Source organism: Thamnophis elegans, chromosome 10 (assembly GCF_009769535.1).
Source record: "Thamnophis elegans isolate rThaEle1 chromosome 10, rThaEle1.pri, whole genome shotgun sequence".
Classification (NCBI taxonomy): Eukaryota; Metazoa; Chordata; class Lepidosauria; order Squamata; family Colubridae; genus Thamnophis; species Thamnophis elegans.
The window spans coordinates 32722731-32746323 of record NC_045550.1 but is presented as its reverse complement, the minus strand read 5'-3'; the positions used below and the strand labels follow the sequence as shown (position 1 = coordinate 32746323).

Below are 23593 nucleotides of genomic sequence, written 5' to 3'. Positions count from 1 at the left end.
AAGAACATAGTAGCAAAATCTACACACAAAATTTAACATTTGAATACATAATTTAAACACATTAAATGTAAATCAGATATATAATTCATATAAAAGTACCAAAAAGAGGCAAATAAGGCAGTTCCTTGCATATGTCTCTGCAGATTTGTAAGTATCTTATAACCAAATAATTCCTTGAGGAATTTTCAAGACAGACAATGGAACACACAATTAAAAACAAATCCTAATTACCTAAGAATTCTATAAACCCTTGATGGTGAACCTATGACACAGCCCTCTCTGTAGGCACGCAAACCGTTGCTCTAGTTCAGCTCCACAACACATGCGAGTGCACCACCCACCAGCCAGCCAGTTATCGGATCTCTGCCGTGCATGTGTGGGGTGCGTGCAGAGGCCCCACACAGGTGCAAGGGGCGCGTGTGCATGGGCACATGCAGGGAAGCTGCACACATGGACAGAAGTAGGGGCATGCAGGGGGCTGTGTGTGCATGCATGAGGGGCCACACATGAATATATGAAGGGACAGGGTGCATGTGGAGAGTTGCGCACATCTGCGCGCTTGCACTTTGGGCACTCGCTCCAGAAAAGATTAGCCATCATGTTATAAACCTTGGGGAAGATAGTTTAGCCTCCATATCAGGGTGGGTTGCTGCCGGCATTACTGCTGGTTCAGTGCGTGCACAATTTTGTGCATGCTAGCTTCGCTCACGTGTGCGCCAAATACACACTCCATGCACATGCGCAGTTGCCCAAAAATAGATAAATATTCCTCCAAATACAAAATATCCTGGAGGTGCTTTGCAAAAAAATATAAAGGATTAAAACATAACATATAACAGCTAAAACAAGGAATCAGCTATGCTCTTCCAATAGAGGGCAATGAAACAAATGCAAACCAAGCTCTTTAATCATATTGTTATTCAAAAGACTTCAATCAAGCATCTGTTTTCAAGAATTCAAATGGGGCTTGAAATTGGAACTTCTCCAAGTTCTTTATTTTAATAAAAGATGTAATAGGATGTCTGAGAGAATTGGCAAATATTAGATATTGCTCACCAAGTGAAGCTAATAACTTAAGTGCTAAAATGCCTGTAATGTACAGCAAATTTAGCAGAATATCATTGGTTAAAATAGCAAATAAATAAATTAAAAATAAAATAGAAAAATCTGAAGTTTTCAACAAATGAAGCAACACGAAGCAATCAGAAATATTAGCAAAAAAACCTAATGATGTGATGATTACATAGTAATAAGATTTAATGATCTCTTCCCAGAAGTACATTAGAGTGCAGGGTTCAAAATTACAAGCTTGCAAAATTTAACAAATTAAGGACAGGTTGTCATCGACTTACAACAGTTCATTTAATGACCAGCACTGAAAAAATGACTCATGACTATTTTTCAGTTACAATCTTGCAGCATCCTCATGATCAAAATTCTGACAATTGGCAACTGGTTCATATTTATGACCATTGCTGTGTCCCAAGGTCATGTGATCACCTTTTGCGAACTGACAAGCAAAGCTATGGGGAAGGTGGATTCACTTAACAATCATGTTACTAACTTAATAACAATGATTCTCTTAACAACTGCAAGAAGGTTGTAAAATGGGACAAAACTAACTTAACTATTGTTTCACTTTGCAACATACATTTTGGGCTCAATTGTGATCGTAACTCAAGGACTTCCTGGAATTAGGTTATCTCACTTCAACCGTTATGCTGCAAGAAACTTACACGACAGTGTTAAAGATTTTTTTTTGAAAATTTGTGTTTATTAAAGAGTTAGATAATTTACAAATTACTATTGCTTCAATCTATGTTCAGTCGGTGTTTAATTATTGAAATGTCAGTGGTTGCATGTGTGAATAAAATTCAAAGAATTGAAATAAAGGAGAAAATTATTGATTGAAATTGCTAGTTATTTTAATCCTCAGTAATGCAACATATTCCTGCCAATTTTATAAATAATCAAGAATTTGCTTGTCTAACAATTTTTAAAATTCTATAATAGTATATGAATAGCATTCATATTCACCTTGTAAGAAAAAATTGTATCCACTATTTTAGAAATTTCATTTGAATATAAAATCAATCACATAAAATATAAGAAAACATAAATATTAACATATTAAAGAATTTAAATAAGTTATTCAATAATAATTATGGCTTTGCTTGGGATAAAGTAAGAATATAAAAATGTGGAACAGAAATTATTTTCAGATTTTAGGCCATATATCAGCAATGAAGATATCATTCCTCAAATTGATCTATTTCAAACTCTTCCAATAGATATTCCTGACAAGTTTTATCAATTGGGACAAAAAAGTTTATTATTTTGTTTAATTCAATACACAATAGAATAAAATGTTAATTTAAAAAGATGCTACCAGATTTTTGTCTTCCAAAGACTAACCTAGTTGTCTTTCTACAATGTCTGGAAGAGTCTGTGTCAGCTTGGAGGATTATTACCAGCCTCTATACATACAAACACTATTTTAAGCTGTTATATCACTGGCATCAAACTTCCTTTAGAATCTACACACACACAAACACACACACACACAGTTAATACCTTAAATTATTAAATGTCATTAGCCAAGCATGCCCACTGTATATTTTGAAATATTTTATCTATAGACTTACTCTACATATTACAATGGAATATTACAAACACACACAAAACCTTATTATAGTGAGAAAAAGTTAATGCACTCATACACATGATTTCATTCCATATATTTATAGAAAAACTTCAGTACTGAACATAGCAAGTCTTATCTAAATGGAACATAGAAGATATTACTCCATTCATTCCTTTTGAGTCCCTGCAAAATTGCTTTCTAATGAAAGGACAAGCTTCACTTTTCTAAAACTCCAGTCTGTAGAGGAACGGAACTGATAAGTAGTAAAGATTAGCAAATGAAACCTACTTGGCCTCTCAAATATAGGTATACACACACAGGTTCACTGAATATGTGAATGCAAATAGTGCAGAATTTGATTAAATAAGCCCTGACTTTCAGGATTTACGTAAATTTCATTTCCATAGTTCTCCTAGAGGTTTGTGCTGAGCTTCTTGCATAGCTTCTTCTGCAAAGGATTTAATTTCTTTGTGCAAATCTTCTACACTCTTCGAAGCATCAATCAACTAGATTCAAAAACAAAACATACAGAAATGAAATATCTATTATTTAACTAATAATAAATGCCCTAAATTCAGCTTTTCAGCTAGAGAGAAATGACACATTCCATGGTCTAGTCAGAAAAAGTTAAAACAACCAATAGCTCATGGTTAACCAAAAACTGCAAGTACTACTAGTTAATTCTATTTTTTAAAATATTTAATTTCTTACCTTCCAGTTTAAAGATTTATCTTTTATAAGATGGTGAAAGCACTGGAGAACTTTCTCCTGAAAAGATGTATTCTCATAGCGTTCATTTCCAAATTCTCCTCGTTTAGCTGCTTCCGACGTGCTCAATTGAAGAAAAAGGATCAAATCTGGCTTTGGAAGCCCCACATCTGGTTGCTTGCACCATTCCAAAGAGAAGTTCTGTTCAGAGAGAATTAAGAGCTGTAGCAAATACTTAAAAGTAAACGAATAACAATTTAAGATTATAGGAAGATAAATTATAGTTCTATTTGTTCACTACTTTCAGTTCTCAACAGATAAGCATTCTTGTAGTGTTTGTATCTTCTCAGTTTATATCTTGTAGAAATGCTTGGACATAAGACCTTTACATATAGTACAACCAGGTGTGCTACAAACTGCTACTCTTTCCCAAGGATATCGTCTATCCTGCTAAAATTTCCATATTTAGATACGCGGCTGTTGAGACTCAGCAGAAGTTTGCTGTGAGTTGAGTCGGGATGCAGGAATAACAATGCAGCTGGGGCTCATTAGTGTGGTCTTCTGGAGATAAAAGGACCGATGGTGCCATGCCCTGGTTGCAGAAGTCAACGTTCAACGTTCGTTTATGGAGAATTCAGTTCCGATCCTGTGTGAGTTTGTGAGACACTTGGAGAAGTGATTTTGTTTCTTGAAAACTTGGTGTAAGAGTTTTGTTTCTGCATTCTGCTGCGTAACCCTTGTTTGAAAGAGACTTTATCCATATTTATTTTGGGCTCGCAGCCAGTCTGAGCCGAGACTGATAAAGGTTTTCTTTTGGCAAGCTTTGTGTGACTTTAGTTTTGGAACAGGCTAAGTGGGGGCCAGAACACCCGACTATGGCTGGGATTTTTGAGAACATTAGCCCAATATATTAGGATAAATGTTACTTTTCTAGGGAGTTTAAATAGGATTAAGTAGGCCAGGCTGTTTCAATTTTATTTATTTATAACTGCCTTTAACCAGTAAACCAGAGTCCAAAAAAGACAAATAAGCATATACAACAAGCAATTTTAATGTTAGAATGGATTTCCTGCCAAGCCCCTTATACTAACAAAACTTTGCAACACTGCAAAATGTATAAAAAATGAGCAAGCAGATTTCCAGAGACTGCTGCTAGAAAGGGTAAAATAAAATTTTGATACAATGTTATGCTGGTACGTATCTGATTTACTCACTTCTTTTGCACCCGTGAAGGCTACTCCAGAAAAGGCATATCTGTCCACTATTAGAGTGACACCTTGGCTTAATTTTTCTTTAATAGATGGCCTGAACAAGAGAATGGCATGTTATTCACCAAAAATAAAAATAGATTAAGTTACAATACTACCATTCAATGACTATTCATTTAGTGTGTGGGAGGGCTCAATGTTCACACATCTTAGGGAAGAACTCCGAAAGAAAGCAATGGTGCAAAATGGGAGACATCAGTACTTCTCTTTAATATAGATTACTTTTAAGACTGCATTATTTCATAACATCCTTCAATATAATGAAGATAATATACCAAACAAATTAGGCTACTTCAAAATTATAACCAATTATAATTAGTTTTATAACCAATTAATTGATTGAATAATTTTTAAAGGCATATATAGTCACCAGCACTTGGGTAGATCTTTAAGGACAGTAAAATGTGTTTTGCTACTACTGTGATTTTCAGTGCCTTCATTTTGTTACTTAGTTTAAAAACTAGATTATGTTTTTGAGAGTCAATTTGATGCAGTTGTAAAACCAGAAATTGAGAGACCATGAGTTCTAGTTCCAGTTTAGGCATGAAAACAGCTAATTTAATTATATGCTAATTTATAGAAACAAGTGGATAATATCAATAATCAATTCCAACTTGCTTCTTTTATCTTTTTTCTGAAAAGGTATCTAAAAATATTTTGGATCTTGGGATATTGTACACAGACCATAGGATTGCAGCCAAACACAATATTTGAAAGTCATACTTTCATAATTTTCCAGAATTAAAATGTGAAATCAAATTGAATTTAATGGGAAATATTTGGACCTCCTAGTACTAGATAAAAATGTATCTTACACTTGCTCCCAACGATTCGCAGAAAACAGTAGATGTACTGTGTGGTCCTCTAAATTGTTTTTCTTTTCCAAGTAAGAACTTATTAGCTGTCCAGTTTCTGTTGACCTTTCTGTAATAAACAAATAGGAAAAAATGAAATATAACACACTTCTTCAGTGTCTGCAAATTATTTCTCTTTATGTAATGCATTAAACATGCATTACATAAAGTGCAACTGCTTTATCTGATAATTTTCACTTCTCTCAAAATTCAATTGGAAAGTATGGCATGACTTCAATATGTAATTAAAGTACTGATAAGTACATACAAAAACTATGACTCCATGTTTGTTAGTTACACTTCATGTCTTGAAGTGTAAGAAATAAAGCTGTATGTGTCCTTTTCCTCTTTAGTGCTATAATCCAAATGAACATGAAAACAAGATCCTAATGGAGTATTTAGTTAAATACTGTATGTACAGTGGCGCCTTGATATTTAACTGCTTTAAAACTTATTGAATTTTGTACTCAACGCATTTTGACATGAACATTTTGTCCAAGTACTCATGGTTTGTTTGATACTCAACGCACAAGCTAAAACTTGTCGGCTGCCTTGTGATTCACTGCATTATTCTTTATGGAAAAATTTGGCACTTATTCCTGGAACAAATTAACAATGAGTACAGAGGCACCACTGTATCAAATAATTTGCAATGGAAATAAAAGAAACATTGTTTAAAATCTCACTAGTATGCTGAAATTAAATGTAAGCATATTCTGTATAGAACTAGCTGCTGAGAAGGTTAGTTCCAAGTGTTCCAATAGAAAGAGCTTAAAGAAAAGCTTAAAAGTGTAGGACAGGATTGCTTTTGAATATTTATTCACTGTAGATTAATCACAGATTATAATAAAGCACAGATGGTATACAACACTTTCCCCATCAATAGTACCATCGCAAAACCCTCTTAAGTGTTAGCATGTCTTTCTTCTATTATTAGTTGCTCAATTAATATAAATTCAACCATGTTATCTAACCCATGCTTGTCTGGTTCTGAAGGGCTGTACCCACTGAGTTTCAGTCTGCTCTGCGACATTCTATCGAGATCATTTTTCTCTAAATTAGAGGCGACATTGCGTATCTACTCCGAAGTCTGCACTTCATTTACCGGGAAACCGGAGAAGTTCGGCCTGGTATCCTCCTGCCCAGAGGGCCTCCACGAGCCTTCGGCTCTGTGTGCTTTTGCCTGCTCGGTCAACCCCCTCCAAGACAATCAAAGCCCCTCGACGGCCCGCCATTGATAAATCCTCCCAGTCTCTACCCGAGGCAAAAAAAGTCACCGAACTTGCAACTTCCCGCGCTTGATAAAGTCATAGAGATGACTCTTCCGGCGTGAAGAGCGGCCCTACTGTCGCCATGGTAATCAAATAGGAAGGTGAAACCGGAAACACGCAAACTTTACACGAGGTCCTGGAAAAATGCCAAGAAGCAAGGTTTAATTGGAAACTAGAAATAAGAGGGGCGCGGGGACCCGAATTTCCTGTTGAGCACCAAAAAGAACTACGAGTTAATGAAAGGTGCTAGCAGGGAAGCCAATTGCCCGGTGCTTCTTCTCTAAGCTTGCTTTTATCTCTTAACCTACCGTGTTTATTAACCGCCAAGTCTTTTTGGGGCTATCTGCTAAAAAATTCCATAGAGTGTAAACAGTCGCCGATTAATTTGCAGGGGGTGGGAAGAACTGCACACGTGTTGCGAGATAGGTTTTAGAAATCTTTTTTTTAAAAAAATACCGGATTCGGGGTGGTAACTCTTTCAAGACAGCGGGAAAAGCGATCGCGGAGGTTTCTGGTGTGCAGTATTTTTATTTAGCCAGAGAACGTCCCAAGATCCATTTGGACATATATCAGAGTATTTTTATTCAGGCTTAGGCACGCCAAACCTCTGCTTCGGACGCCGAAGGCTGAGGACGTGGCACTCCCTCATTTAGCCCCACAACAACCCTGCACGAGATTGGCTGGCTCCAATAAAACCAAGCGGGTAATCGGAAGGACTGGATCTTTTCAAACCATTTCTGCAAGTTAACCATGACAAATAAAAGAGGGGTCTTGAAACTTGGCAACTTTAAGTCCACAAGTGGACTTCAACTCCCAGAACTCTCCAGCCAGCTCTATTTTCACTCCAGGTTTGACAAAACCCTGTTTGCAGAGTTCGCAGCCCGTTTTAAGTTCATTTCTTCTTCGTTGGCGTGTCTTAAGAAAAAAAAGGGCAGTGACCGGAACAAGGACAAGGAGAAAAACCTCTTTACTTTGAAAAAAACAAAACAAATACGAATGGCCACAAAAGGCTTCGAGCCGAGAACGTTAGGCCTCCAAGCTGCGTTTGATAGTAAGCAAAGGCTTGAAGGAGACAAGTGTTTCCTTGCAGGCGCGCCTGGTGGCCATGAAGTACGAACTTCCCAGCGTCCAGCCAACTTCGGCCGCTGGGGGAGAAGCTGTGCCCGGACGGCTCCCGGCGTTCCAGTCCGCGTCCCCGCCTTCTCATTGATAGGCGGCACGGTGGCGGCGCGACCAATCGGTGGCGGCGCCTCATGACTATGCGATGAAAGCTTGGCCGGCCATTGCGAAGGCGCTGGGGTGACAGCGCCAAGCGCGCGACGGCTGAAAGGTGGGCGTCGCCCGGTTGGTTGGCGGTTGGCTGACTCGAGATGGCGGCAGCGGCCTTGTATTTGGAGCACTATCTGGACAGTGAGTGAGTGCGGCGTTGGGGAGGGTTGAAGCGCCGCGTGGTCTCGCCGGCTGTTACAGCTGCGTCATAGCCCCGGTGTGTGTGTGTGTTGGGAGGGGGAGCTGCGGAGAGGGATCAACCGGAGAGGTATTTTTGCTGCGTCACACCTCTAACTGGGCGCCGAAAAATACATTCAGCGGGGTCTGGGGCTGTAGTTAATGGTCTTCGCCGGTAGGGGCCGCCTTGGCGCTCCTCGCCCATCAGTGCCACCTGTAAGCTTGTTACACAAACACTTTAAACTTGGAGCATTTTCCCGGCTGACCGCCCCGTTTAGAACAGGCCCCCACCTTCTCCCTGAACAGCGTCGTGGCCGTGAAAGTATTTCCTTTTTCCTGCCTCGCTGCAGGTCGGCGCAGTTGCTTAAAGCAGTTTCAAGAGCAAAAGCGATCCCTCTCCTTTAACGATTTCGCTCTTGGAAACAATTGAGCCGTCGCGGATTTTTTAAAAGCGAAGTTGCAATTCTTCTGACTGGCTCAAAAGAGTCCTACCGCAAGCTTCCCTTCAATGTCAATACCGATGAGAGAATTGTGCAAACGTCGGAACCGATGCTATCATTCAGAACTGCAGTGAGGAAAAACTCCCAAGAGGCAACCAGGAAAGAACCAGAAGTCGGCTAGAGTCCAGCATTCACCGTCTACAGGTAGTCCTCGACTTACCACACTCCGTTTAGTGACTGTTCGAGGCTATAATAGTGCTGAAAAAAGGGACTTATGACCGTTTTTCACACATACAGCATCGCAGCATCCCTGTGGTCGTGATTAAAATTTGGATACTTACCAATTGGTTCATATTTATGACAGTTGCAGTGGGTCACGTGAATCCCCTTTTATGACCTGACAAGCAAAGTCAACCATGTTCCTAAATTAACAACTACCATGATTCATTTAACAAGAAAGGTTGTAAAATGGGGCAAAACTCACTTAACAAATGTTTCACTTAGCAACATAATTTTTGGGCTCTATTGTCGTAAGTCGAGGACTGCCTGTATAAAGGTTGAGTGGAGAATCTGGTTTGCCCCCCTTGTTAGGCTTATCCATATACCCTCATGGATATGGATGCCTCATATCCTTGCCTGGAGAAAAGTATGTCCCTACAAATATGTAACGCTCAGGCCTAACATATCGCATCAGTAGAGTTCTCCGAGCTTGGTTTGGGGACTGCTGATACTGAATTATTGCACTAGAAAAGAGCAAAAGAAAAGTTTTGAAGAAATGGAAGACAGATGCTCCTGACATCTGTCTTTGTACTTCCTTTCTGCAGCAAGGGATCTACTGCTTCCTCTACTCTATAAAAAGTATCAAATGTTATGTTCAGTGATTGGTTAGTCTAGGCTCTGGAAAACAGTGCTTGCAACAAGAAAGATGTTGAGTCCTGCTTTTCTCCAGCCCTGAATATGCACTGAACTAGGATTGAAAGTAAGTAGACTATCTGCTTATATTATTGGTCATTTTTTTAATTTTTTCCAAGGAAATGATCATTTTATTACATGAAAACTGAGATGAAAGATGAATGGCAGAGAGATACAACTTGGAGCAAGCAGCTGAAATAATGTGCAGTTCACTGAATTCTCTGAAACTCACATTTTAATTAGAAAAAGGCAAAAGGAAAAAGTTTCAGGAGTGAAATATCACAAAAGTAAATAGATTAATTTAATAAGCTGAAGATACTTCCTTAGAAGCAAGCAAAATATTGGATTTGACAGAGGAGCTAAAGAAAGTAAGAAACCTTGCTATCGCTGGCAGCCCATTTGTAGATATAGTACATGGGAATATCAGCTTCCTGAAAGAGCTGCTGTACAAGATCAATAGTTTCATTACAAAAGAAAGAAGGAAGTGGCATTATTGATATTTTTTTCTCTTCAGCATCCAGAACAGAAATGTCTATGAAACAACAAATTCCCATGGCTGGATGGGATGAGTGATCTTTCAGTATTAGAATTGGAGTCTTGCATGTTGCTGATCTCTTTTATACTTCTCTTCCATATAACAGGGATCGTTCACATAGAAGGTTTTAATGCATTTTCCAATAGAAAACCACATTCAATCCCTCCTTACTCAGTAATACAGTAAGCTTTGTGAAAAGGGCAGACCACTGTGAGGATAAGGAATTCTCTCAGATACCCAACAGCATTGATAAAGGGTCCACAGGATTAGAATGTGAAGTGTCAGAGATATCAAATGTACAGAAAATGTTTTATCATAATGGAAAAGGAATATATTCTGTGCCAAAAATATATCATACATGCTGATGGTAGAAATAAAATTGGTGAAAGACTTCTGAGCAATATCTCCAACCATTATCCATAATATTGTTAGAAAACAGGGAAATGGCATGGTGACATTGCTGCAACTTTAGCTTTTTTGCTTTTCCACCCCGGCTAATATCTTCTGATAACAACATTTCGGAGACAGCAAGAATGTTAGTGAACAGAACTAGTGAAGTGAACAGTGTTTATGAGCCCCAATTACCACGTTTAAGTCTCATTCGGAGATTTTAAAGTATTTTGGGCTCTAGAAATATTTGTTTTCCAGCCGAACACTGGAACCCATGAGACTAAGCAGCATATACAACTAGGAATGATGTGTGGTGGGAACATATCGTAAGGATAGTTACAACTGTTTCTGGTCAGAAATTTAATTTGAATAGGTTTGTGATATGAAAAAAAATCAGTCTTTCTATCTCTCTTTCAGGCATTGAAAACCTGCCCTGTGAATTACAGAGAAACTTCCAACTTATGCGTGAACTGGATCAGAGAACAGAAGGTATATTCAAATATACTAATCCGCAGATCTTTTTCATATAATGCAGGGATATAACTGATAGTTTAGGATCATATGTAGCCTTTGGTCTAATTTAAAAAGTCCTTCACAAGAGATCAGAATCCTGGTAAGAGATACACATCCTCTCCTATACTTTATTCTTGGAAGAGAGTTAAAAAGTATCAGAAAGAGAACGAGAGAAAAAAGAGGCATTAGGAAAAAAATGACTATGTACTTTTGGTTCTAGCCCCCATTCACTGTTTGTTTTAAGCTGTATCTTCCATGTTACCTTCAAAGCAATATTTCTCATTTTGCTCCTAAGAAATAGAGCCTTTAATAGAAAGAAAGATTTCCCATTTTTGATGTAATGTATATTTTCTTGGTGATAGATTCAGACAGATCTGAGAAGACAAGTTTAAGGACTCATCATACATTTTAAAACTAAAAGTCAATATTATTTTCCTCATCTTGACAATAACAACTGATAAGAATCAAATTATTGAATATTTTATTTTTGTATATGACATGTTTTAAAGAACAAACAAGTCTGGTGCTGCAGTGCTATTCATTAGCAAAAAGTAGTCCATTTCTTTGACTTTGGTCCTCTGCTTGCATATGGGAAACAAGTACTGTATTTGAGTTTATATTATTGGAAAAAAGTTGTTTAAATCCAACTATTTCAGAGGTCTGAATACAAAGGGATATTGCCTTCTACTAGCAGAAATTTAATGTTTTAATCCTCAAAATTATTATTCTAGCCATTTACATTTAGAGAGTCAAATAATACATTAGTCTTTCCTTAACTAACTGGTTTTTGGAGGCAGAGTGAGATTTTTTTTTAGCTCTCTTCTAATGCTAGTGTTTGCTTAGCATCCCAAATCACATATGCGATATTTAGTAATAGGCTCCATCCATCTCCTAGTATGCTTAAAGATTTTGTGGTAAAGAGATGGTTGCCAGTGAGTTAGTAGGTGAAGTAAGTTCTTTGGAGATTTAAGATACTGAAATTTTAGAAATTGCAGTGCTATACACTTCTAAAATGGCATCTTAGGGTTGGAATTTCCATCCTATATTTTAAAATAAATAAATTTGTATTTAAAATAAAGTTTTGTTTTGTATGGCTGTTGAAACATTTCCGTTATAAAATACAATTAGATAATTACTGTGTTTATGTGAAAATAAATCCAAATCAGATTAGTAAAACATCCCCTGGTAAATGAATTCCTAATTACAACATCGAAACACATTTTCTTATTTTTTTACTTAGATAATTATTTGAGGCTTTTTGGATTGCAGTTTCAGTTTTATACTTATATTGTTTCTCATTATCCTTCAGACAAGAAAGCAGAAATTGATAGTCTTGCTGCACAATATATTTCAACCGTGCGGGATCTGTCATCAGAGCAAAGAGTAGAAATCTTGCAGAAGATCCAAAATGCTTATACAAAATGCAAAGAATATAGTGATGACAAGGTGCAGTTGGCCATGCAGACCTATGAGATGGTAAGTTTAAATAATAAAGCAATAATACTGCAAAAGACCCAAGACAGTGCCTATGTTTATGACATCTTTTATCTAGCCTTTTAGCTTATTTTTCAGATGGCAACTTTTTAAAAAATATTTAGGAGCTGTTCACTGACAAATGGAGATGCTGTGCTGGACTTCAGCTAACACCTATCATTATAAATTTTCTGATTCAGGGATTTTGTTTAAGATTGTACTATTTCCTCATTTAATCTTTTGCAGAATGGAGAAATAGTAAAAAATGTGAAGTATAGAATGAATGTATCTGACAAGACTATATTTGTCAGAAATACATTTATCAAAATTATCTCTTCAGCCATACTTCTGGAGTGGATTATTGATTAGAATTTCATTGAGGAATATATTAACAGCTATGAAACAATTGGTACTCACACATTGTATTAAGTCATGATTTTTGACCCTGGCTTATTGACAGCTATAATAACTATATTGTGTACATTTGACATTGAGACATAACTGATAGATTCTGCTTAATAAAAAGAATTGCCATTCTTATGATAGTGTTTCCTTCTGCACTTATAGAAAAATGTTACCAATGATGTCTGGAAAAAAAATTGTAACTACCACATATATTTTGTTACTGCTATGAAGCTTCAGAACAGCTAGCAAGCAGTCTGTTAGCCTGTTAGCTGCATTAGTAAATGAGGAAAAACCTACAAATACTTTGAATGGTTTGTAAAATTATAAAAATATATACAATACATGAATATTGTATATTCAGTTATTTAAAATTAATTAATGAAATATTGAAAAATGTGACTTCTATATTGTTTATAAATTAAGCATTAATCTATTTAATGCTTTCTTTTTTCTCTTCCTGTTTTTTCTTTGCTTAAAAATGCTTAATTAAAATAAATAATGTAATGGTTGGAAGGGACATTATTAATCATCTAGTGCCGTGATGGTGAACCTATGGCACGTCGCCCCAGCTCAGCTTCACCGCACCTCCCATTGGCCAGCTGATTTTTGGTTCTCTGCTACGCATTATGAGACATGTGCATATGTGCAGGGTGGTGGTGGTAGGAGGGAGTGTTGGGTGGGGGACAGGGCCCTCCCCGCAGCCTGTTTTTGATCCCAGGAGGCTTCAGGCCCAAAATGGGGAGAGACGCATTGCATTATGGGTGTGGGGGCACATACTTTTGACACACGAAGACAAAGGGTTAGCCATCACTGTTCTAATGTAAGAATCCCTTATTATAACATCAGACAGCCATTTAGGCTATGTTTATATTCTTGCAGTGAAAGAGAGTATGCTGCCTCTTGAGACAGTTTGTTCTGTTGTTAAACAGCTATTATGATTAGGAAATTCTCCCTGATATCCAATCAAAATCTGCTTCTAGTATTATTTTACCCTAAACATGTATACCCAAACTTCATCTCCTCCCACTTATGACTGCAGGACTATATAACTTTGTTGCTAGTATCCTTAAGATTTATATTGATATTGTTTCCTGATTGCTTATTTGTACCTTATGACTATCATTAAATGCCGTGCCTTATGATTCTTGATGAATGTATCTTGTCTTTTTATGTACACTGAGAGCATATGTACCAAAGACAAATTCCTCGTGTGTCCAGTCACACTTGGCCAATAAAGAATCCTATTCTATTTAATATTTTTATTACAGAAAAACAGTCTGATCTTTAATTTAAATACTATTTAAGAAAAAAAAATTCTTCAGCTCTGTGATGTTTCTGTTTCAGGTGGACAAGCACATTCGACGGCTAGATGCTGACCTTGCCCGATTTGAAGCTGATCTGAAGGATAAGTTGGAAGGCAGTGATTTTGAAAGCCCTGTGACACAAAACTTAAAAAGTATGGATAATGTGACTAATATGATAGAGACTTTAGAACTTGAATTAATTTTTTAATCAGCTTCAGCCAACAATCTTGGTCTTTCGGGTCTTCCCATATTTGTGTATGGGAAAGTTCGTAATATGTAGAAGCATATGACTGATGATGTAATTACACACTCAAATACTGGAATGGAGAAAGAAAAGGCTATATCTGACCAAACATGATTTAAGAGATAAATTGTTCTCAGAAGAGAAAAATGAGAAAGATCCAAGGATGCAATTTTTCTGATTCGGCATGTCTACTTTGTACAAGTAGTCCTTGACCATTTGTTTAGTGTCTGATTGAAATTACAGTGGCACTGAAAAAAGTGACTTATGTTCTTTTTTCATACTTAAGACTTGCAGCATCGCCATGATCACGTGATCAAATTTGACTGTTTAGCATCTTGCTCATATTTTTGACAATTGCAGTAACCTGGGGTCAAGACAATGGGGAAGTCAGACTCACTTAACAAACGTTCTACTAACTTAACTATGGTGATTCACTTAACAATGGCAAGAAAGGTTGTAAAATGGGGCAAAACTCACTTAACAACTGCCTTGTTTAGTAATGGAAATTTTGGTCTCAATTGTGGTCATAACTCAAGGTCTACCTGTACTTCAAATTTATGCTTTCAGTTAGGCATATGTTGTGAAGAGGAAGTTTGAATTAAACATATCAATCTTCCTGTAACAGGACTCCTTAGCTGCCAAGAGAATGATAGTCCCTGAAACAATTTGAGAGAAACTGCATTCTTGAGATCATCCGGTTTCCTGTAGGATCTATTTGTTAAGAGAAGCAAGCTGTGAATAATGAAAATTAAGAATAAACAAAAAAGCAATGAAATTATAGATTAAATCCCTCAGCCTTACTCATTGCATTAATTTGTATTTGAAGTCCTGCCAGCAGGTGATGCTGGGTAGGAGAAGAGAAGGAGATTTGGGAATCCACCAAATGCTGTTCTGAAATTATGCTATATTACTTAGTGTCAGAGTAGCATCAGTGCTATGGGGCAGTAATAAGCTATAGGAGCAGCTTGGTTTGTATCAATATGCTTCCTTTATGATTGGAGAGGAGGGAAGCGTATTAATGTGGCCTTGAAGAGAGTGCCTTATAACAGCACTTCCTATAAGAAAAACTTACTCCTTGCTTGGATTCCTATGAGAAAAATTTTCAATTGAAAATGGCATTGGAGAAAAGCCTCCTGTGATAATATTAATACACACATGTCTAAAAACAAAATCATATTATTTTCTTAATAATGTACTTAACAAAAATACTTTTTTTTAGAGGGAAGAATTCCAAAGGATAAGAAAACCTCCCGTGGTCGAGGCCGGCGGACATCAGAGGAAGATGCTCCAGTGAAAAAGAAACCAAAACGAAGGTTAGAAATTAGTACAGACTATAGGCAAGAGTTTTTGGATTTGGGTGCCCCCCCCCCCCAGTCAACTTACAGTAGAAACACTTTTTCATTCCAGACTCCATGGAAGTATTCTAGGGGAAGTATGTTTGGATTATAGCTTTTGGTGAGAAGGAAAAATCCTATTCAGACAAAAGATTTCAAGATTATTCAAATTGGATCTTTCAGTCTACAGAGAGTGGATAGAAACGAGTAAAGCTTAGGAACCCAATCTCTGAATAACTAATCAAAAGCAAGAAAGTTTTTTCAGGTGGGCTTAAAAAGAGAAGGGAAACTCCATTTTGCTTTTGTTTTTTGCCTTCAGTTTTGGCTGGTTCAGATTGTTCTTTTTTTAAAAAAAACACCCAATCTGACAAGGGTTGGAGAATGAGCAAAAAACAGTTATTTGGAATATCAGTCCCTAGTTTAAATATCCTACTCACATAGAGTAGTGCCAGTGTATTTGGGGTAAAAAATTAAGCATTGGTTGCAGTTGTAGCATATGGGCAAAATGTGCCCAAACTAATTGGTACTGTCCATACCTTTAGCAGGAAATACTTAATGTGACACGTGTCATTAAGGTGCTCGTCTAGACTGCACTCTTAACCACAGCTCCAAAATGGCTTATTTTATTTTTGTTGACCTCCCTTTTGCTGCCAGTTTTTGGTAAGGCTGGTAGGCAAGTTAAAACCAGATCAAAGCTATCTGGCAGGAAAGTGGTATTTTTTATCAGAAAACTTTCAAATGTGGTATGGAGAAATAGGCCAAGAGAGTCCAATGGCTATTTTCCAGCAGGTAAGGGAAGGTACATTGAAAGGAAGAGGAACAGAGGAGGCAAGTGAGCTACGAGGAAGAGGGAGGCAGCAGAAGAGGGGGAAAAAAAATCCCTTATTCTTCTCTGTTTCCCAATTGCTGCAAGTGCAAAGTGGTACCCCTATGTAAAGACAGTGACTCCACCTGCTTCATCTGAGGCATGGCAAGTGGATTGTTGTGAAATGGGAGAAAAACAGGTTCTCAGGGGTTGCCTGGAGAAGTCATTCAGCTGGTAACCTAGTATATACCTTCCCTATAATTCCTAAAAGCATAATACAATACAATACAATAGCAGAGTTGGAAGGGACTTTGGAGGTCTTCTAGTCCAAACCCCTGCCTAGGCAGGACACCCTATACTGTTTCAGACAAATGGCTATCCAGCATCTTCTTAAAGACTTCCAGTGTTGGGGCATGTGAAAGCTTTGCTTGACCAAAGCTATGGTGGACAACAAAGGTTAATATCTGTGGGCCAGTCTGGTGATGCCCACTGCTTACAAAAGATTGCAGTTTGGAATGTACAGGGGGGAAAAAGAAAGCATTAAGGAGTGAAATGAATGAAAGAACATTGATAATTATGTAATAGATCTGAATGAAGGTGATCACATCTTGTGCAATGGGGCTGATGGATACTACAATGAGATTAAGTTGTAAGTTTAATTATGAATGAAACTAGGTATCATAAAGATACCAATGGCATCATCTAAATGATTGCAAATGCACATTGAAATAGAAAACCATAGGTTTGTGACACTTTGTCTTATGCTGCATTGAATAAAGTGGAAGATAATATTTTTATTGGGTGACATGAATTTATGAGTGGGAGCAAGGCAAAACAGTACAGAAAATTGTTTAAGCTATTCAAAAACCAATGATGGTGTCTTTCTGCTATGTATCATCTTTGAAAAAAATCTGTTAATAATAACATTTAAACATGAAATCATACATATTTGTATCCTGAAATGTTATTCCAGGGATTTCAAGAGTCTTGTCTTGTTCATCTTCTTTTTTCTAAAGAATAAAACATACTGAAATAGTCTCTCTTCATAGAATTTACTTTCCAGCTCTTTGATCACTCTCATAGCCTTTCTGAACCCATTGCAGTATCTTGAACTCTTTCTTGTTTATTAATATTGTATTAAATTTTATTTCTGGCTTTGAAACATTAGTAATACAGTAGTCCTCGACTTAGGATCGCAACTGAGCCTAAAAAAAATGGTATTAAGTGAGACCGTTAAGTGAGTTTTGCCCCATTTTACAACCTTTCCTGCCACAGTTGCTAAGTGAATCACTGCAGTTGTTAATTTAGCAACACAGTTGTTAACTGAATCTGGTTTGCTTTCCATTGACTTTGCTTGTCATTTGGTCGCAAGGGCGATCACATGACCCCAGGACACTGCAACTATCATGAATCAGTTGCCAAGCATCTAAATGTTGATCATGTGACCATGGGAATGCTACAATAGTTGTAAATGTGAAAATCGATTATGTTACTTTTATCAGTGCCGTTCTAACTTTGAATGGCCACTAAACAAATGGTTGTAAGTCAAGGACTACTTGTACTATTTTATTTTGTCTGCAGGCTTTTAAGCCTGCTCTCATCTTTTCTTTCAAGTCATTAATAAAAATGTTGAGAAATAGAAGGGATATTGACTACTTAATTGTCAACCCATCCAGATTCTTGCCAACTTGCTAATCAGAATATCATGGAATACTTTTTCAGATGTTTTGCTGAAATCATGATATAGGATGCACAGCATTCTCATAATTCATTAAGGATATTTGTTGATTTTAAAAAATGCAATAGAGTTAGTTTGGCAAGACTTTAATTCAGTTTTTAAACCCCTTCTAGTTAATGACAAACTCTTAACATTGTGAATTACTGAGTCACTGCCATTCACCCAGTTCCATTGAATTTATATCATAGCAGATCTGAATTAGCTGATACCATCCTATCGGTTCACCCTTCTGATGTCTTGGACATGCCAGTGGATCCCAATGAACCCACATACTGCTTGTGTCATCAAGTATCTTATGGAGAAATGATTGGGTGTGACAACCCTGATGTGAGTATTGAAATCAACCAAAATATGACAAATGGTATTCATTTGTACTACGAGTTGAAATTTGCTGTCTAAACAAAAAACAACTGCTAGTCCAGTATAGGATTCTTCATAAAATCACAAACCCATCCCTAGTTCTTGAAAAGTGTTGGAACATTGAGTTATCTTGTACCCTTCCAGAAAATACAATTTATTTTGCAAAAATTTGTATTGCAAATGTGGAAGAAGCAGCACTGTAGGAGCTATTTTAAATTACACTGATATTTAGGTTTGAAGGAAAGAAAAAGAAGATGCAAAGCAAAAAAAAAATCAGTCATAGTAACACCATGGAGAGTTTCTGCAGACTTTATTTGTTACACAATTTTGGAAAAGTTCAATTATATTTTTTAATTTTAAATCTATACATTAACATTCTCTGCATATCATTGCTCCATATTTTATATTACATAGCTCTCACAAATACACAGAATACATATTACTATGAAATCATGAACATATCATCCGATAATGCACTCCTGTTTCCTTTGCTGTAAAGAATAAGCCAAGTAATTCCACAATGTCAGCATTTTGCAAGAATATTGTAATAAAATTTGCTATTCTGCATATGATATGGAAGGACTAGGTAGCCAAATTCATGTTGCTCATAAGACTGATGAGGAAAACAAAAAGCCATTCATCTTTTTTTCAACCCCCAATATAGTGTCCAATTGAATGGTTTCACTTTGCTTGTGTGGATCTCACGACCAAACCCAAAGGAAAATGGTATGTACCATGAATTGTTTACTTTTTGTTCTATTTTCTTCATAGGTCCTTTGTCCCAAGAAGGTTGAAAATACTGTTGCCAAGATATATTTGATTCAGTGCTTTCTAAATAATTGTGGAAGAGCTATCCTTTGATATGTGAGCTTATAATATAAGGTGATATTTCCTCAATCTAGCAACCTTCTGAATGTGCTGGAAATTATAGTCTCAACATATCTGTCAGTTACCAATTTAGGGAAAAGTGGTCTGATGCAATTACTGTAAGCGTATTTGTTGGGAAACATATTCCACTGAATTTAGGAATGTATATCATTCAGCACATTGCTGTATGAAGAAATTAATATTCCTTTATTTGCAAATATCACTGAAATCTATATTGGCAAATTAAAAAAACTACATATCCACACATGTAATATACAGTAAATATCTTATGTGGTTCTAAGATGTTAGTACAGATCTTACATACAGAGATATGTGTATGTATTGAACGAATGAAAATAGGGGAAGTGAATATGTCTGTGATAATATTAATAGGGGATATGAGACTTCCAGTGGTCTTTATATATTTATAAATCAATTCATTCCTTTGTCAAGTAATAGTGGTTTCATAGAAGTGTATTGGGCTAAATATGCTTCTCTTCTTTTAGGTACTGTCCTCGCTGTGCGCAGGAGAAGAAGAAGAAGTAGAAATGATATATAGTATGAAGAAAAGGTTTTAATATATTCATATGTTGCAGTATTTTGTTTTCATCACCAACCCATCTTGTTCGGCCTGAAATAATGCAGTAGGCAGGTGTTCTTTTTATTAGCCATGTGAATGTTAAAAGTGATGATACAGGAAGTTCATTAGTGATGATTATTTGGGTTACAAGTACACTTCGTCATTACAATCAAAGATATGAAGTACTCAAGAAAAGATCTGCACTGGAATTTCTTATATACTGAAACCTGTGAAAACTGCCTGTGGCCTTTCATGTGAATAAGATAGCATCTTTTGTTGTCACAAAATGTAGTCACTTTGGGAAGCTTTCACCAGTGCCATTTCACTGGCAGAATGACATGTTTTCTCTTGTATTTTCCAATGCATCCTCTAAAATTATTTTAGAGATTTGGAATGAGCATTGGGAAATCAGTTCAGAATGAAGTAAGAGTCCTGTTATGTGAGAAGAATAGGCTTGCATAATTTTTTATGCAAACCTTTGCTTTGCACAATAAATGTATGAAGTCTTTTAAATCTAGTATCAATATCTTTATCATTGTTGATAAGATGTAGAATCACATAGTTCACTTTTTTAGGTAGATTTTCCATTTGCATAACATTTGATTCTGTCGAGTGGGTTGAGATTTTTCAGTGTACAATTTTGCCACTTTGGAAATAAGTTTGCAAAGTTATATTTTACAAAATTGATTGGGGGAATTCACAATGCTTATTTCAAAATGCATATTGTTTCTGTGTACTGTCCCCTCTGAACTTCATTCTGGTTTCACTGAAACTGGATGCATTGCTCTCATTCCTGCTGATAAGCAATACCTGTGATATTAGTATAGCATAAATCCCTCATAAAATAAGATTTAATATTTTAAAATAAGTTTGGATTAATAAAGGACCAGGAAAATTAGTTTTCAGGGAATAACAGTTTTAGAAAATGAGATGTTTCCATAACTGCACAAAAGTGTTTGACAGAGTGTTATGCAGTATGTTCATGTTGTGACTTCACTGAGATACTTTCTACTACCCACTGTAAATATTAGCATTCTTTTCTGATTTTCTCAGGTAATAGATAGGCATTCCCCCCCAACACACACACACACACACACACACACACACACACAGAGCTTTTTGTTGTCCATTCTCTCATAGGTAGGTAAAGGTTTGCATGCTTTTGTATGATTCATGAACCCGACAATTCTGTTCAGCTAGATGAAAACATACACTTGTTCGCCAGGGATTCTACCATACAACCTTCAGCTTTTAAATAGTATATTTTAATTTTTTAAAAAATAAAAAGTGAAGTCAGTTTAAATGGGAGGAATGCGCTTTTGAAAATATCTAGTTGCCTAATTTGCTAGAATTGGTTTTAGCTTGTAATGTAAAAATGGTTGCCAGAAATGTTAGCAATCAGTACCTTTCTTTAAACAATTGTCACCATTACATCTGCAGTATCAAAATGAACCCCATTTCAATCTGGAAAAGCTGATCTCTAGAATGTTGCAAAACCCTTAAAACTGTTAGTTTACATTTAGAAAAAGAACTTGGTTTTTATTATGGAAAGAATGCAAATTCTTATAGTTTTATACACACAATTTTGTAGTTACTAATGCAGTTCAGTTACAATATTCTTTGTACCATTTTATGTTTTCTTAACTCTACTTGCTTTCTAAAAGTGCAAACTGCATTATTTTCCTAAGAAGGAGAGAAGAAATAACATTGTAGTATTCATGTCATAGGGTCCTTGTATGCTTCTGAAATGTCGTGTTGCTCTACAGTGGTACTTTGGTAGTCATTGGTTCTGGGAGGCGCAATGAGTACCCAAACCTTTTCCCCCCCAAAAGGAATAATGTCAATAAATTTAATATGTTACCAACCAAAAACAATGCACATTTTAAGTCAATATGTAAAAAGCTAGGATTGTATAACATTCCTTTACATGAGCAACAAGCCTAAAAATTAATAAATAAATAAAATAAAATAAAACTTCACTCTAACTACTGATGAGGAAAAAAGTACAAAAATACACAAAATGACCACAGAAGCTAAGACTGCAAGGGGATGTGCACAGGGCAAGGACTATCACAGGTCACCCTTTGTTTTGGCTGGAAAAGTTAGTGAATCATGAGGCAACTGACACCTTGTGTGTTGAGTCCCAAACAAACAACTACCAGGACAAAATTTTCTCATCAGAATGCATCAAGTACCAAATTTGATGAGTTTCAAAGCAGTTGAGTACCAAGGTACCACTGTATAGTGTTCTGTTTTCAACATTAAGGAATTTTAGAAGACAGGCTTTGTACCAAGTCTCTGCACTAAGTTATGGTAAATTCCTAGAAAAGAGCAAAAGATAAAGGTGAAATTGTGGGTGTATATTCATCTGCTATAAAATAAAGTGTGCCTCTGTAGGTAGTGATGCATCAGTTGACTAATCTTTTAAAGTCTGCCAGATGCTTGGTAATTCTGTTTTACAATTGTATCATTAAAAAAAATTGAGTACCTTATGAGATTCTTGAGCATTGTTACATAGTTTTTATAATAGTGCCAAGTCACAGTTTTTCTAGCCTCCAATAAAACAGTTATTATGCATTCTTATTGACAGCAGTTTTTGTAAGAATTCACATACTAGTAGTTCAGTTATTAACAAATAGTAATTATGGCTTTTAACCTTCCATTCCAGATTTAGAAGAAAGTGACATTATACTACAATAACAATTACTTTTAAATTATGTTTTTCCTGTCACTAAAGTATTATAGATTGATAGTAAAGGCTCTTTTTATGTAATACCAACAATTACTGCTGCTACATAGTTCCAGAAGCAAATTAGATTAATTTATCATAAACAAGATTGAAACTCATTCTTCAGTCCCAAAGAATTAGGTATTTAGTAGGAGTGAGTGAATGAGTAAAATTTCACCATCCAATTTTTGAAAAATGGTATTGGACTGAGCAATTATTCCATGTTGACTTGTCTATTTTGAAAGGCTTTGCATTGATTCCAACTAGTTTATATTTGAAGTTTTAAAATACTTATTGGTTTTGAACTTGTCACCTTGATTCTTGTCTTTTGAGAAACTATTCTGAATGTTGCTTGTACAGTATCTTGTTTCATTATTGAAACTTGAATGTGAGGAGCTAGATACATGTTTTAAAAAATAAAGAAACTCCACTTTTTAAAAAAAATGTTATCTTTTCCCCATTGTTCTTCATAAATAAATGTCACAGCATAAATTTTCTAGTCATAGCTCTAGGTTTATGTTTTCTTTGTAAATGAAGAGAATATTATAAATCTTTTTATTAAAATGTGAAATGTATTTTTGATCATGTTATGGATATATTAGGTATATTATAAATAAAGTATTTTTGAGAACAAATATATGGACATGTTTGGTTTGTTTCTGAGAAAGAAAATAGTGCACAAACTAGAAGTGAATTTGTTTGCAAACAAAATTCTATCTATCTATCTAGATATCTATCTCTATCTAGGGTTTGAAGTTATGCTTCAAAGTTCTT

The 23593-nt window shown here is 36.1% G+C and overlaps 2 protein-coding genes across 7 annotated transcripts; one reads left to right on the top strand and one right to left on the bottom strand.

Moving 5' to 3' along the window:
- Positions 1-1676: 1676 nt before the first annotated feature.
- Positions 1677-6763, bottom strand: DTYMK (deoxythymidylate kinase). The gene is made up of 5 exons (XM_032225265.1): positions 6580-6763; positions 5436-5544; positions 4567-4657; positions 3356-3553; positions 1677-3150 (listed from the first exon to the last, which is right to left on the bottom strand). The coding sequence occupies exons 1-5, from the start codon at positions 6707-6709 to the stop codon at positions 3040-3042; spliced, it is 639 nt and encodes a 212-aa protein (XP_032081156.1). The 5' UTR covers positions 6710-6763; the 3' UTR covers positions 1677-3039.
- A 1174-nt stretch (positions 6764-7937) lies between these two features.
- ING5 (inhibitor of growth family member 5) lies at positions 7938-22859 on the top strand. 6 transcript variants are annotated; one of them, XM_032225262.1, is made up of 9 exons: positions 7952-8155; positions 8542-8835; positions 10886-10957; positions 12291-12457; positions 14204-14315; positions 15627-15720; positions 18473-18611; positions 19309-19370; positions 20018-22859. In XM_032225262.1, the coding sequence occupies exons 3-9, from the start codon at positions 10930-10932 to the stop codon at positions 20055-20057; spliced, it is 642 nt and encodes a 213-aa protein (XP_032081153.1). In that variant the 5' UTR covers positions 7952-8155; positions 8542-8835; positions 10886-10929; the 3' UTR covers positions 20058-22859. The 6 variants fall into 6 exon arrangements, with proteins under 6 accessions (XP_032081151.1, XP_032081153.1, XP_032081149.1 ...); XM_032225263.1 differs by having other exon boundaries at positions 8145-8159; XM_032225260.1 differs by lacking the exon at positions 8542-8835 and having other exon boundaries at positions 7938-8155; positions 18476-18611.
- Positions 22860-23593: the final 734 nt, after the last annotated feature.

Bases quoted from the DNA above. Each gene is read 5' to 3' on its own strand.
- DTYMK (XM_032225265.1), bottom strand. From the start codon at position 6,709: ATGGCGGGCCGTCGAGGGGCTTTGATTGTCTTGGAGGGGGTTGACCGA. The intron at 5,545-6,579 runs GTAAATGAAGTG...TGTTTATTACAG, and splicing joins CGAACTTCTCCGGTTTCCCG to AAAGGTCAACAGAAACTGGA. The intron at 3,151-3,355 runs GTAAGAAATTAA...TTTTGAATCTAG, and splicing joins ATAAATCTTTAAACTGGAAG to TTGATTGATGCTTCGAAGAG.
- ING5 (XM_032225258.1), top strand. From the start codon at position 8,116: ATGGCGGCAGCGGCCTTGTATTTGGAGCACTATCTGGACA. The intron at 10,958-12,290 runs GTATATTCAAAT...ATTATCCTTCAG, and splicing joins ACTGGATCAGAGAACAGAAG to ACAAGAAAGCAGAAATTGAT. The intron at 14,316-15,626 runs GTATGGATAATG...ACTTTTTTTTAG, and splicing joins TGTGACACAAAACTTAAAAA to AGGGAAGAATTCCAAAGGAT.